This window comes from Bos taurus, chromosome 29, assembly GCF_002263795.3.
Source record: "Bos taurus isolate L1 Dominette 01449 registration number 42190680 breed Hereford chromosome 29, ARS-UCD2.0, whole genome shotgun sequence".
Lineage (NCBI taxonomy): Eukaryota > Metazoa > Chordata > Mammalia > Artiodactyla > Bovidae > Bos > Bos taurus.
The window spans coordinates 25,142,951-25,156,126 of record NC_037356.1 but is presented as its reverse complement, the minus strand read 5'-3'; the positions used below and the strand labels follow the sequence as shown (position 1 = coordinate 25,156,126).

The 13,176-nt window shown below is 48.6% G+C and overlaps 1 protein-coding gene across 5 annotated transcripts in view; it reads left to right on the top strand.

Annotated features, from left to right (window-relative positions):
- NAV2 (neuron navigator 2) overlaps positions 1 to 13,176 on the top strand; it is a 423,973-nt gene that overhangs the window by 68,866 nt on the left and 341,931 nt on the right. The window contains exon 1 of one of the 5 annotated variants that reach the window (XM_059883051.1): positions 3,289 to 3,533. The exons of the other annotated variants lie outside the window; for them this stretch is intronic. Coding sequence (XP_059739034.1) covers positions 3,483 to 3,533 — 51 coding nt within the window. The 5' untranslated portion in view covers positions 3,289 to 3,482. Of the gene's footprint in view, positions 1 to 3,288; positions 3,534 to 13,176 lie in introns of those variants that run through there. 5 annotated transcript variants of the gene reach the window in all.

The following is a 13,176-nucleotide window of genomic DNA, read 5'->3' as shown; positions in this document are numbered from 1 at the left end:
CCATTACCCCTTGGAGTCACTCAGGGCGTCTGTGGATTGCTGTGACATCAGTCTTCTTTTCCACACACCACTCCTCATTCAGGTCCTTATTCTGTCTTTCCTCTGTGACTTCAACAGCCTTCCAACTGGTCTCCTTCCCTCCAGCCTCTACCTTGTCAAAGCCATCCTCTTGTTATTTAATAGAGAGGTCCACCTAAAATGGGAACTTGGTCAAGTCACTCTCAGTTCATAAGAATTAAAGGCAGAGTCCCCTTCATAAGGACCTAGCCTGCTCCAGCCTGACACATCGCCCCACTTCCTGCCACTGCATCTTCACATTCTGACCACACAGAACCTGCCATGCTTTTTCAGTCCTCTTGAAACGTGCTATGCTGTCTTCTTGGGAGGCATGCCTCCTCTCTTCCAGCCTGCCTTCATCCTTCCCGATGGAGATCAGTGTCACCTCCCTGAATTTCTTCGTCTTGCTCATAACTTTTTTCTTTCTGGCCCAGCCGTGTACAGCCGTGTACAGCCCTCTTTTGAAGCACTTGTTACATTGCACGGCAACTAGTTGTATATGTGTCCATCTCCCAGTAGAATGTATATGTGCATGGTAGGGCTGTGAACACACACCCTCTGTTGATTCCCAATACCCAGCACAGAGCTGGGCAAGTGAATCATGGTAGGTGATCAAGGAGTGTTTGCTAAAGAAGCTAGCACACCTGTGATCTGATGGGTGTGAGATCTGAAAGCCAAGGCCACGGGATTCATTCTCTTTAATTAAAGCTGGGGCAGGTACCCTCTCAAAAGGCACCCCCACCAGCTCCTCCCTGCACCAGGAGTGGTGTTTTCCATCTTTGACCAGCCAGATTTTGACTGGGAACCAAATGCTCATTCAGTGGCTTCCTAGAGACATGTGTTTTTTTTTAAATGTTCTAAGTATCCTAGAGACTGTGATAAACCTGTAGATGCTTCCCCAGAAAATGTACAAACACCCAGTCTCATAACATTTTCTTACAACCAGAAGGTCTCTGGACTCCAAGAAACCCCAGCTTAAAGCAGCTGCAATAGAGAGCTTGTGTTTTGCTCTCTCAGCGAATAAGCTTTTGTCCAGATTTATTTTCAGGAAAAAAAAAAGTTATTTTAGAATCTTGTTTTCCAAATACATAAGTATACTTTAATGTGGAATATGCTTTTTTAAATGACACCCGCTCTCCCCTTTCTATGTTTCCCTAGGATGTGCCCCTTCCCTGGAGGAGCAAAGATGACTGTCTGTGTTTCACTGTCCAGAAATATATGTGGAGATATACATTAAAGGGTCCCTTGCAGACATTCGGTCTAGGTCAGGGCCTCCAGCAGGATGTGGGATGTGGGCTGTGCTGCCCGGGACTGGCTCAGTCCTCACTGCAGAGGAAGTTGCATGAACTTAGAGAAGGTCAATTGTCAACAGTTTTCATTTCCTTCAGCTCCCACTCTGCACCAGACACAGTTCCAGGCACTTTGGGGGAACAAAACAGACAAGGTCTCTGCTTTTGTGGAATTTCTAATCTAATGGGATGAGGCAGAAAACAGACAAGAATACAGGTGGTTTAAACTCACAAAGTGAGTAGAACGCGGAAGGAAAGACGACAGTCCTGGGGTAGAAGAGTTTGGGAAGGAGAAGGTCGCTATGTGAAAAGTCAAAAGTCCCTTTGAGAAGGTGATGTGCAAATGAGACCATGGGTGGTTTAGGGGAAACAGAGACTAGGCAGAGGAACTATCAGGTGCAAAGGTTCTGAGGTGGGAACGATTTCCACATGTGTGAGAAAAAGAAAGAAGGCCAGTGTTGCTGGAGCACAGAAGTCAGGGGGAGAGGCTGGGAAATACAGCTGCAAGTCACAGAAACAGTTAGGATTTTTCAACCATGAAGGGAAAGCAAATCCTGAAAAATGTAGTGAGGTAAGGCAGCATTTTGATCTAGTTGGATGTTTTAAAGATCACTTTGAGAAGACCAGTACCCATTTTATCACCTCCCCTCATTGGGAACGGTTTTGACTTCCTGAAATGAATGCATAATCAGGCAATCGCATGAGTTCTATATCAGCAGGACAGAACCAGAATTTCCATCCCAAGATGTCAGTGCAGCCCGAATCGGATACAGCACTGAGGTCTGGATGGCACGTGCCACCTTGCCATGGGGAGTAGAAGGATTCCTGAGCCTTTTCAGGGTACTGAACATTGCTAGGGAGACTCGGAGAGTCAGTGCTATATTAAGGGACCCAAGCCAAGGGTTGAGCAGGAAGGTGAAGAGATGCCAGCCCCCCAACATCTCAGAGGAAGGCACAGGGTGGAGGGGACCCGTCCCCGGTCTGCGGCAGGTGGAGGAGGCAGAAGCGGAAACCAAGGCCACATCGCCTTTTCCTCGGCCCGCCTGTCCTCGTCTGCCCCCACCCCCTCCACGGATGTCTTTTCTTTGGCAGCAGCAGCCAGGTGTGTTTGAAAACACACCGCGTCCTTCACGTAGCAGGAAATAAATGTTGCTGGCGGAGCAGCGTGTGGGCTGGGGTGGGGAGTGTGTGTGTGAGTGTGTGTGTGTGGTGGTGGGGGTGGTGACAGGGGGCGGAGAGGGTAGCGATGGCATATTCACCTCCAGTTGCTCTTGGGAAGCGTGTGTGTGTGTGCGTGCGTGCATGGTGGGCGGAGCGGGGGGGGGCGGTGGTGACAGGGAGCGGAGAGGGTAGCAATGATATATCCACCTCCAGTTGCTTCTGGGGGTGCGGCGGCCCCAGAGTGACCACTGTCGGACAACTTGAGTGAGTTCGGTGCAGAAACAAAATGTAGACGGAGTTGAGCGCACGTGGAGAGGGGCGCGGGCCGTGTCGGGGCTCAGGACCCGCGAGGACCCGGTAGCCACCGACTGCGCTCGGGTAACCCCCACGGTTCCCGCCCCCGCGCCCCCTTGCCCCTTCGGACCTTCCCAATTGCTGCCTGGCTGCCCCGCCCACCCACACCCTCCGGGAGAAGCTGAAGAACCTCTCCTCCGCAACCACCTCTGCCCCTTCCCCTCCCCCGAGCCCCCTGCCCCTATTCCTCCGCTCCCGCGGCGGGGGTCTGGCCGGTAGAAGCGCCGGGGGCCGCGCGAGGCAGCCCGCGGGCCGGCGAGGAGGCGGAGAGCCCGCCGGCCCCGACCCCCCTCCGCCGCGGCCCCAGCGGCCCCCGCGCTGCGAGGCGCGGGCGCTCGGACGCAGGGGGAGCTGTTTGATTTGGCGGAGGCGGGGAGGCCGGCGGGGAGCGAGCGAGGGAGGCCCGAGAGCCGGGCAGCGCGGGCGCCGGGCTCCCGGGGAGGGTCCCAGCGCGCGGCGGCGGCCCCGGGTGCCGGGGATGCCCGGAGGGGCCGGGGGCGGAGAGAACGACTCCGGACCAGGCGGCCCAACCTGCCGGGCGCGCGGGCAGGTGCTTCGGCCCCCTCCCCCTCTTTTTTTTTTCTTTTTCCTCTTTTCCTTCCCTCCTTGCCTTGAAGTAAGATGAGCGTGATGCTGTGGCGCTGGGACCAGAATAACACCACCATGAAGCTGGTAAGAGTGGCTTGCAGCCCTCGCTCCTAGGGAACTGCTCTGCTTTTTATTCCCCACCAACGGCCCCCCACGCACCCCCCCCCCACACACCCCGGCCCCGCATCCCCATCAGGGCTGTCTCCCATGATGGAAAGTCCCCGAAGTGCGTCCGGTTCTTGGTATTTCCCTTATTGTTTTGAAAATAGATTTCAGGTGGTGTTTCCTTTTAAACCAGGAAAGTCGATGTGCATGCGTGTGTGTGAGCGATTGAAGGCGGGTGGGATGGGCTGCATTATCTCCCAGACCCTTCCACCCAGGAATTCCTGGGGCTCTCTGGGGTTGTCCAAGCCAGGGATTGTCTCCTGCGTGTAGGTCTGTGCTCTCAAGGCGGGTCCCGGCTCAGCGTGGTCTGTCCCTCTCTCTCCACCCCGCCCTCATTGTGTTTTGATACTTAGGGGTGCTCGCGGGTGTTGGTCTCTATTGAGGGTTGGCTTGTTGGGGCAAATAAACGTTGAGCCCAGCTTGAATATGCACCGCGACCTCTTCTCCCGCCTCTCACAATGCCTTCGTTTTCTTTCAAGTTTGTGAGAACCATTTAGGCTGCAGGTACTTTTTCCCTCCTCCGATTTCAAAAATAACCGCCCATCACTCTGGGGACGACTGCGGAGAGCCGCGTTTTTTCCTCTCTGCTCTAGGAAGCCTGAATGGTTTCTCCATAACAAGGATAAAAAGTGATCAGAAGGCTCTTCATGGGTTTTGCTTTCGTGACTTTTTTATCTGATGGTTTCAGCTGGCCGGGACCTTAATTCCCCGTGGAAGTTAGCCAGAACTGAGGCCAAGTCAGTTACCCCCTTGAATGTCAGTCTCCTCACTAAATTGGGGCAAGTTTTCACCTTGTTGAGCGGACTGCGAGCGTAAGAAATCATATTTGTAAGTTTCTCACCAAAACTAAGGGCTCAGTAGGGAATAGGTATTATTAATAAACTGGAATTAATACTTTATGGGATGAACTCTTTAAAGATGCTGCCCCCCTCTCCAAAAAAAAAAAAATTCACAGCAGCTGTATTGGATACTAAGACGCTAAGTCAACCTAAGCTGGTTCTTCATATAATGAACTTATTTGTTGGAAAATCGGCACCTTGCTTTTCATACTTCTTGTGTTATGTTTGGCCTGTCTCACTTTCAGCTACTATTTTACAACTTCGTTTAATGTGCTGTAACGTGAGCGGACATTATGCACCTTCACTGCACTGTCAGGACTCCAGCTCCCTAATCCTTGCCTGGAATCTTTCTCCAACCAGACTGCTGTGGGCGAGCCCAGAGTTTTCCCTCCAAGTTACACCTGAGATGCTGCTCTAAGATCCAGCACAGGAAGTTTGGGTCCTGGTCTGGGCTGGCTAGTGATAGACAACCAGACCGAAAAGTTCTCAAGAAAAAAAGAAGTTATATCCCAGGCAGGGAAAATGTGGCGCATCACAGGGGATGCTTTCTACAGCTTTGGTGGCAGGTGGCTATGGTAAGGGCCGGCATGTCCTCGTGGCTCCAAAACAGCTGCCCCTTTTTAGCTTGTGGAGGGAGCATTCCCCCACATGGGTCAAAGGTCAGCCTTTATTGGGTCTGTCTTGGGTCTTCAGATCTGAGGCTCACTTTTCAAATGAACTGTGAGGACCACCCAAGCTAGCTGTGGTTCAACCCAAGTACCCCTGTGCCAGGTGGGGGAGGGGCTGGAGGGGCTGGAAGAGCTGAAACCTCCTGGGAGCACTGGATGAGGCAACAGCTACTGTCCCAGGCAGGAGGAGCCACGGAGTGCACCTGGACATTCAGAGAGCCTCTGCTACCCTCAAGGATGGGCCCTCAGCTTTTCTGCAGAATCCTCGAAACCACGGCCGCGTCATTAGCTGACACCTCGTTAGTTTGTTTTGTGTTTCATCATTTGCTGATTTACCCGTTTGTTGTACGTTGACACTGTGCAGAGAGTCCTTTCATGGTGGGAGGCTGTGCTCTTTGGGAAAGAGTTGGCTCTCAGGTGAGTCTTGGTTCGAATTCTAGCCTTGTCACTTACTAATCTCCGAATCAATTTTCTTCTTCTGTAAAAGAGTTTTATAGCCCCTTTCCCCAGGTGTGAACAGATGAAATGAGAATTCAGAAACAGGATCTGGCACCAAGGTCTGATATGTGCTGTGTGCATTGTCGCTGAGTTGCGTCTGACTCTTTGCGACCCCATGGACTATAGTCCACAAGGCTGCTCTGTCCACGGGGATTCTCCAGGCAAGAATACTGGAGTGGATTGCCATGCCCTCCTCCAGGGGATCGTCCCAACCCAGGGGTTGAACCCAGGTCTCCCACACTGCAGGCAGATTCTTTACCATCTGAGTCTCCGAGGAAGCCCAAGAATACTGGAGTGGGTAGCCTGTCCCTTCTCCAGGGGATCCAGGGGATCTTTCTCAACCCAAGAATCAAAGGAGGGTCTCCTGCATTGCCTGTGGATTCTTTACCACCTGAGCTACCAGGGAAGCCCCAAGTCTGATATTTGGGTGTCTAAAAATGGGAACAATGGTGGTTGTTATTGTTATTTTCTTCAAAGGTAAATGTTCTGCTCTCCATTGTGCAGTTGGATGAATGGTTTTTATCTTCTAATGAGCTTGAAGAAAACAAACCTTTTTTTTTTTTTTTTTTTTAAACCTTTGAGTCATTAGTGGTCCTCTGCAGGAAGGAACTCTAAGAAGTCAATTGTGTGTGAATAACCATCCCAGAATGGGGCCTGGGGCCAGAGGTGGGTGCCTGAACTTTTATCTCTGGTGCAGTTCAATAAACATGAAGTCAGTTAACCCTTAGCTTGCAAACTCACCGTTCTGATTGAGTAGTGGAACCAAAGGTTTTGCTTCATGTTCTATTTTAAGGTTAACTGGATCAAAATAAGGCTAAGAGTAATTAGAAGCAAAACTTGCATCTTTATGTATTATCTCCGCAGGGGGATGTCAGAAAGGCACCTGCCCACCTCGGGTAGAAGCCAGTAGCTGGTAGAGTCTTCTCTGTCCAAATCCCATCTGACAGGGTCATGGAGCCTTTGATGAAAGTGAGAGGAGGTGACTGCTCAGGCCTGAAGCATCCCCTGGGAGGGGTAGGCACAGGCCTAGAGCATGATGTGGGTGGTTCTGACATCCTGATCACTGCCCTCCCCACCCTGCTTCCTTTCTTTGAGATTCTTTCAACGTGGGCAGGGCAGGGAGAAGAAAATGATGCCACTTCTGGAGCAGCTTGTGTCTTCTGAGAAGCGGCAGAGTCAAAGAATGAGGAGAGGAAAAGTGCAAGGAGGTCGGGGAGCGCCCTTGCTGCCTGTCCTCAGGCAGAGAGGTAGGCACTCCAGCTAGAGAGGCCCGCAGCCACAGCTCTGTTCAGGAACTGCTGGCCTTGGGACCTGGTTGCATAGCCTCTGTAGCCTTGCTCTGCTCATCTGTAAATGGGTATCACATTTGTCAACAGAGGTCCGTCTAGTAAAAGCTATGGTTTTTCCAGTGGTCACGTATGGATGTGAGAGTTGGACTGTGAAGAAAGCTGAGCGCCGAAGAATTGATGCTTTTGAACTGTGGTGTTGGAGAAGACTCTTGAGAGTCCCTTGGACTGCAAGGAGATCCAACCAGTCCATGCTAAAGGAGATCAGTCCTGAATATTCATTGGAAGGGCTGATGCTGAAGCTGAAACGCCAATACTTTGGCCATCTGATGCGAAGAACTGACTCATTTGAAAAGACCCTGATGCTGGGCAAGATTGAAGGCGGGAGGAGAAGGGGATGACAGAGGATGAGATGGTTAGATGGCATCACTGACTCAATGGACATGAGTGTGGGTAAACTCCAGGAGTTGGTGATGGACAGGGAGGCCTGGCATGCTGCAGTCCATGGGATCGCAAAGAGTTGGACACGACTGAGCAACTGAACTGAAACTGAACTGGGTATCACAGTGCCTCACAGAGTTACAATGAGAATTAGAAAGAAGTGTGTGTCAGACTTTGAACTCAGGGCCCGGTGAGTTGACAAGCAGTTGTTTCTGCAATTACAAGATGATCCCGTAGTGTGTGTGTGTGTCTCTGCACAGAGGAAACACTGACAGAAATAGTCACACTGTTATCAGTGCTCAGTTCTGGGGGTAGATTATCAAGAATTTTTTTTTTTTTTTTTTTGGTTTATACTTTTCCTTATATTTCAGTTTTTGTGCAATGACCATTATTTACATTTATCATCAAGGAAATACAGAAAATTGTACTGCCAAAACAATTATAGAATTGACATTCAGCATATTAATAGCTAACATGCATTGATCATTTACTTTGAGCTTTATTCCATTTCATCCTTGCCATAGCACTATGCGAGAGAAACTGTTATACCTGTTGTTGAGATGAGGAAATTAAAGTTCAGTTAGGTAAGTGACTTGCCTAAGATTCCAAGGTTAATTACACCCATGGCTGATTCATGTCAATGTATGGCAAAACCCACCACAATATTGTAAAGTAATTAGCCTCCAATTAAAATAAATTAATTAAAAAAAAAAGATTCCAAGGTTAGTAACTCATAGAACCTCTGTCTTGTCTGATGGCAAAGGCCTTGCCTTGAATTGCTCTGTCATAAAACTGTGAGTCGGTCCTGGGGAGCAGCAAGACCTTCTGCTGAGCTGGGTATGTGTGAGTGTGCTGTGTACAGGCCTGTGCTCACTGCTATGATTTCTTCCTGCAGGGGCCTCTCTGTGAGTTTCTACCCACTATTATCCTCTTTGATCAGGGAGATGCAGTGAGCGAGGTAGGGAGGAAAAGAAGCACAGTATGCAGGGCCGGGTCATCACCCTTCAGTGTCCTGGAAAATGCTTACAGGGCCTTCCCTCAAAAGTGGGGAGAAAGTGGCTCTGAATGAAGAATAATTGAGAATAATGATGATGAGGGACTGTGCCTCTGACCTCTGACCTTTCCCCAGAGAGGCATTGATCACAGGCCCCCTGGTCCTGCCCGCAGCCAGGCTAACAAGCAGATTAAAAGAGGTCAGTGGGTTAAAGGGCCCCGTCTGCTTTTCTGCAGTTATACGGCTCCCTCCCAAAGGTAAGGATGCCACGGATGCTGCAGAGCCTGTGAGCAGCCAGATTCTGTGTTTCAAATGCAATCATCCTTCAGCTCTTATTCAGTTTTCTGTGCATGGACTTACTCTTGTAGTGACAACTTTGGCTTCTTCCCTGGATAGAGCTCGTTGACCACTAATCTGAAGGTATTCCCCTCTTCTGCTGGAAAATACCAGCAATTTCAGCTCTCAGAAACTTTTAGAACTTTCTCCTGCTTTCCACTAATTGTAACTGGCATAGATTTTTACCATTTTCCAGGTACTGAAATCGTCATGTGCATTGTCTTGCTAATTTCAAAAGTCTCTAGAACAAGAAATTCTATCCTTTCCTGGAGAAACCAGGAACATTTTCATGTGTATTTCTGCTGTGAGTAATGAGCCATCATAACCTTGATATGCTTTTTGGAATTGAAACCAATGCATGTAAGGAGGGTTTTGACTCTACTGGGAAAATAAAGAAATGAATATCAGGAGAGGAGGAAAGAAAACACTTGAAATTAGTAAGTGACTTCCTTAGGGTATCTTTTTTTTTTCCTTAAGGTAACTTTTTAAGGTAACATGTTTTCCTTCATTTTTGTGTTGATATGGTTGTTGAGATTTATAATTGGTCCCTCTGGTGACCCCGCAGTGCTCACATTACTTCTGCAATTATTTTTATGTGGAGCCAGCAAAAAAATACATATCAGTTCAGTTGCTCAGTCGTGTCCAACTCTTTGCACCCCCGTGGTCTGCAGCACTCCAGGCCTCCCTGTCCATCACCAACTCCTGGAATTTACCCAAACTAATGCCCATCAAGTCAGTGATGCCATCCAACCATCTCATCCTCTGTCGTCCCCTTTTCCCCTTGCTCTCAATTTTTCCAAGCACCAAGGTCTTTTCCAATGAGTCAGTTCTTTGCATATGTGTGTGTGTATATATGTGTGTATATATAGAGAGAGAGAGAGAGAAAGAGAGAAGATACATGATGCAAAGAGCTCACTCATTGGAAAAGACCCTAGTGCTGGGAAAAATTGAGGACAAGGGGAGAAGGGGATGACAGAGAATGAGATGGTTGGATGGCATCACCGACTTGATGGGCATGAGCTTGAGTAAGCTCCGGGAGTTGGTGACGGACAGGGAAGCCTGGCGTGCTGCAGTCCATGGGGTTGAAAAGAGTTGGACACGACTTAGCGACTGAACAACAGCAACAACAACGTATATGTTTTGTTTCTGGCTTCTGTCATAAAATTCCAGTCACCCAGAAAGCATGTGGCTAAGCTTCAGGGTGTCTTCAGGGTGTCTAGGCTGTCCAGGATATGTGGACCAGATTGCCGTCATCCATCTAGCTACGAGCCTAGGGCTATTGGCTAGGTGACACAGGGGCTGTTCCCAAGGATTTTTCATTTTGATCCAGATGTTGCAGATGTGTTGGCTCATACTACAAAGTAGCAGCCAAGGAGGTGGCGAGGCTGTGAAAAGAGAGGATAGAATGCGTAGATGCTGCTGCTGCTAAGTCGCTTCAGTCGTGTCTGACTCTGTGCGACCCCATAGACGGCAGCGCACCAGGCTCCTCCGTCCCTGGGATTCTCCAGGCAAGAACACTGGAGTGGGTTGCCATTTCCTTCTCTAATGCATGAAAGTGGAAAGTAGATAGATATTGTTTAAACAGTGTAATAAGAAGGTGTTATGGGGATGTATGGGATGGCTGGGAGGATAGGCGAGGATGGTCCTTGCCACCACGGATACTAATTGCATCCGTTCAGAACCCTTTGGAGTGGGACAAGCATTATACGTTATCTCTGTTGTAGCAGAGAAGGGATGTGGGCTCACAGGAATATGTTAGGACCCAAAACACAAATCTATGGGGAGGAAGGTGCTTTAATCAGAGATTTACCAGCTCACATATGTGCCCTGGATGTGTATCTGCAGAGGGTCCAGGGGGTGTCCTGGTTCACAACTGAAGCTCCTGCCAACTTCTCTGGCCTTGTTACCTTGGTGAAGTTTCAGGAATCCAGACTGCCCACTACCTCATTCCTGGTAGGAAAGCTCTTGTATGATAGGATCCTGTTTACTAGTGGATGAAACTCGACTCCTCCATGGCATTCAAGGCCCTCTAGGTGACAGCAGTGTTTTAAATCTTGCTCTGTAGGGCCTCCAGATAGAAGCTGTTTGTTCTAATCAGCATGGTCAACCCCGTAATTTTCTGCTTTCACTGCTCCCTGGGACTAAATGCTTCTTCCATCTGTCCATATTCTATTGTCTTCCAAAGCTCAAATCAAGTCTCCTTTCTTCTAAGAAGCCCTGTCTGACCACACGCCCTCTGGGATCTCTGACAGGCAGTGGTGCTAGCCTTCTTTGCACACTGCCCTGAGCTGACCACACGCCCTCTGGGATCTCTGACAGGCAGTGGTGCTAGCCTTCTTTGCACACTGCCCTGAGTCCTTGTGCTGCTTGTGTGTGTGCTGTGTCTCTGCTCCCAGACTTAGAGTGGCGTTTGGGGTGTAGGTGGTCAGCATCGCTTCCCTACCAGCTCTGCCACCAACCAGTCTGTGTGTCCTTGGAGACTATTACTTCATCTCTCTGAGGCTCCGTTTCTTCTCTATAAAGTGATCAAACTTCAGGGGTTTTGAGCAAGGGACTTCCCAGGTGGCACTCGTGGTAAAGAATCTGCCTGCCAGTGCAGAACACAGGAGATGCAAGTTCAGTCCCTGGGTCGGGAAGGTACCCTGAAGTAGGAAATGGCAACCCGCTCCAGTATTTTTTCCTGGATAATTCCATGGACAGAGGAGCCTGGCGGGCTACAGTCCATGAAGTCGCAAAGAGTCGGACTTGGCAGCACGCACGCACGCACGCACGCACACACACACACACACACACATACACACACATGGTTTTGAGCAGAACAAAGCACTTAGTAACTGCTTGAGAAATGTTTGCTTTTGTTCCAGTGACAATAATGTGTTTCTTTACTCAACAGGTGTTTATGAAATGTTTCCTACAAACTGGGGGATATACTAGTAAACAAAAAGCTATTTTCCCTGTGTGGAGCTTATATTGTAGTGGAGATGATAAGCAAAATATATTTTTTTATGTTGATGAATGCTATGGAGAAAAATCCAGCAAAGTAAGCAGAAGGATAGGGAGTCTGGGAGAGGTTTCTCTCTTTAGAGTGGTTAAGCAGTGGTTTACCGCAAATGCGACCTGGTTGTGTAATAATAACAATTATCATTATTATCACCCCTCATTGTAATAGACATTGTAAGTAGGTGACTGGATAATTTATTATCCAAGCTAAGACATTTCTGAGAGTAAAAAGGGTACTGTGAAGAATTGTACAGGGATACAGATGTAAATCAAGTCCTGTCCTGGGCAAAGTGAGATGCTTTCCTGTGTGTACTTGGTTATTGCAAGTATCAAGGCTGGCTGGAACATAGTATCATGTCAGGCAGGCCTAGTTTAAATCCTGGGTTCTGCCGCCTTCTAGCTGTGAGATCTTGGCCAAATCATTTAATCTCTTTGCATCTCAGTTCCCTCCTATGTTCTGTATACCCAAGAGGGGTTTTGTGAGGATTAAATGAGATGATGCATGTAAAGTATTCGGTACAGGACCTGAAACAGTTGCATAATGAATAACAGTTCATTACCATGATCATCACCAGATTGAGGGCCCAGATTGTTCTTTTTCGTATCTCTACCTGTGCCTGGGAAGCAGTTGAGGATATGTAAGGTGGATGAATGTCAGGACTGACTATTTGGCTGAGCAGTGGACTTGGGAGATAAACTGAGTCAATCTGCTGGGTAATTGTTTCCATCCCTACTCAGAGAATGGAAGACTTAACACATGTTTGGGTGCTGGACTCGAAGTCTGGTTGGGAGACATTGTGCCAAGGCAACCACAGGAAGAGCTGGACAGTGGGGTTCAGGACTGACTATCTTGGGATGTTAGCTCAGGAAAGGGCCCCCTGACTAGTAGCTTCCAACCATCCACTTCACAAAGACGGAAGTGGGGACCCAGACAGATGAAACGAACCGCCTCAAGGCCTCATAGCTTATCGCCAGTTTTAATGCATCTGCTAATACTCATCATGCAAACTGGTGCAACAAAAATTATAAAGAGAAGAGAGAGCACTTAGAATTCCACCTGGAAAAGCCACGTTTCTTTGGAAATGGGCCACAGATGACGTAACCCCGCCATATCCCATTACCCGGTACTTGGCGAATCTCTGTATGAAACTTGTTTTGGTGAAACTTGAGCCTGGAGAAGCCAACTAAAGTATATTACTTTCTCACTGTTGAATGCCTCCTAGACTTGGGCTAACATTTAATCTAAAGAGTAAGGTGATATTTCCTGAGATAACAATGAGTTCATGTTTTGAAATGAAGTGAACTGGGTTTATTACATTGATTGGCTGTTTTTTCAAGTTCTAACTGCAGTAGTAAATGGTCTCTCCACAAAGTAATGTCTGGCTGCCGTATGGGGAAAAGTGAGGAGCTATAGACATGGGAGAGTTCAGTCTTCAGAAGTTGTCCCACTGCCTCTCTAGTTAGGGGACTATTCCAGATTGAACTAGGTTTTGGTTTAAA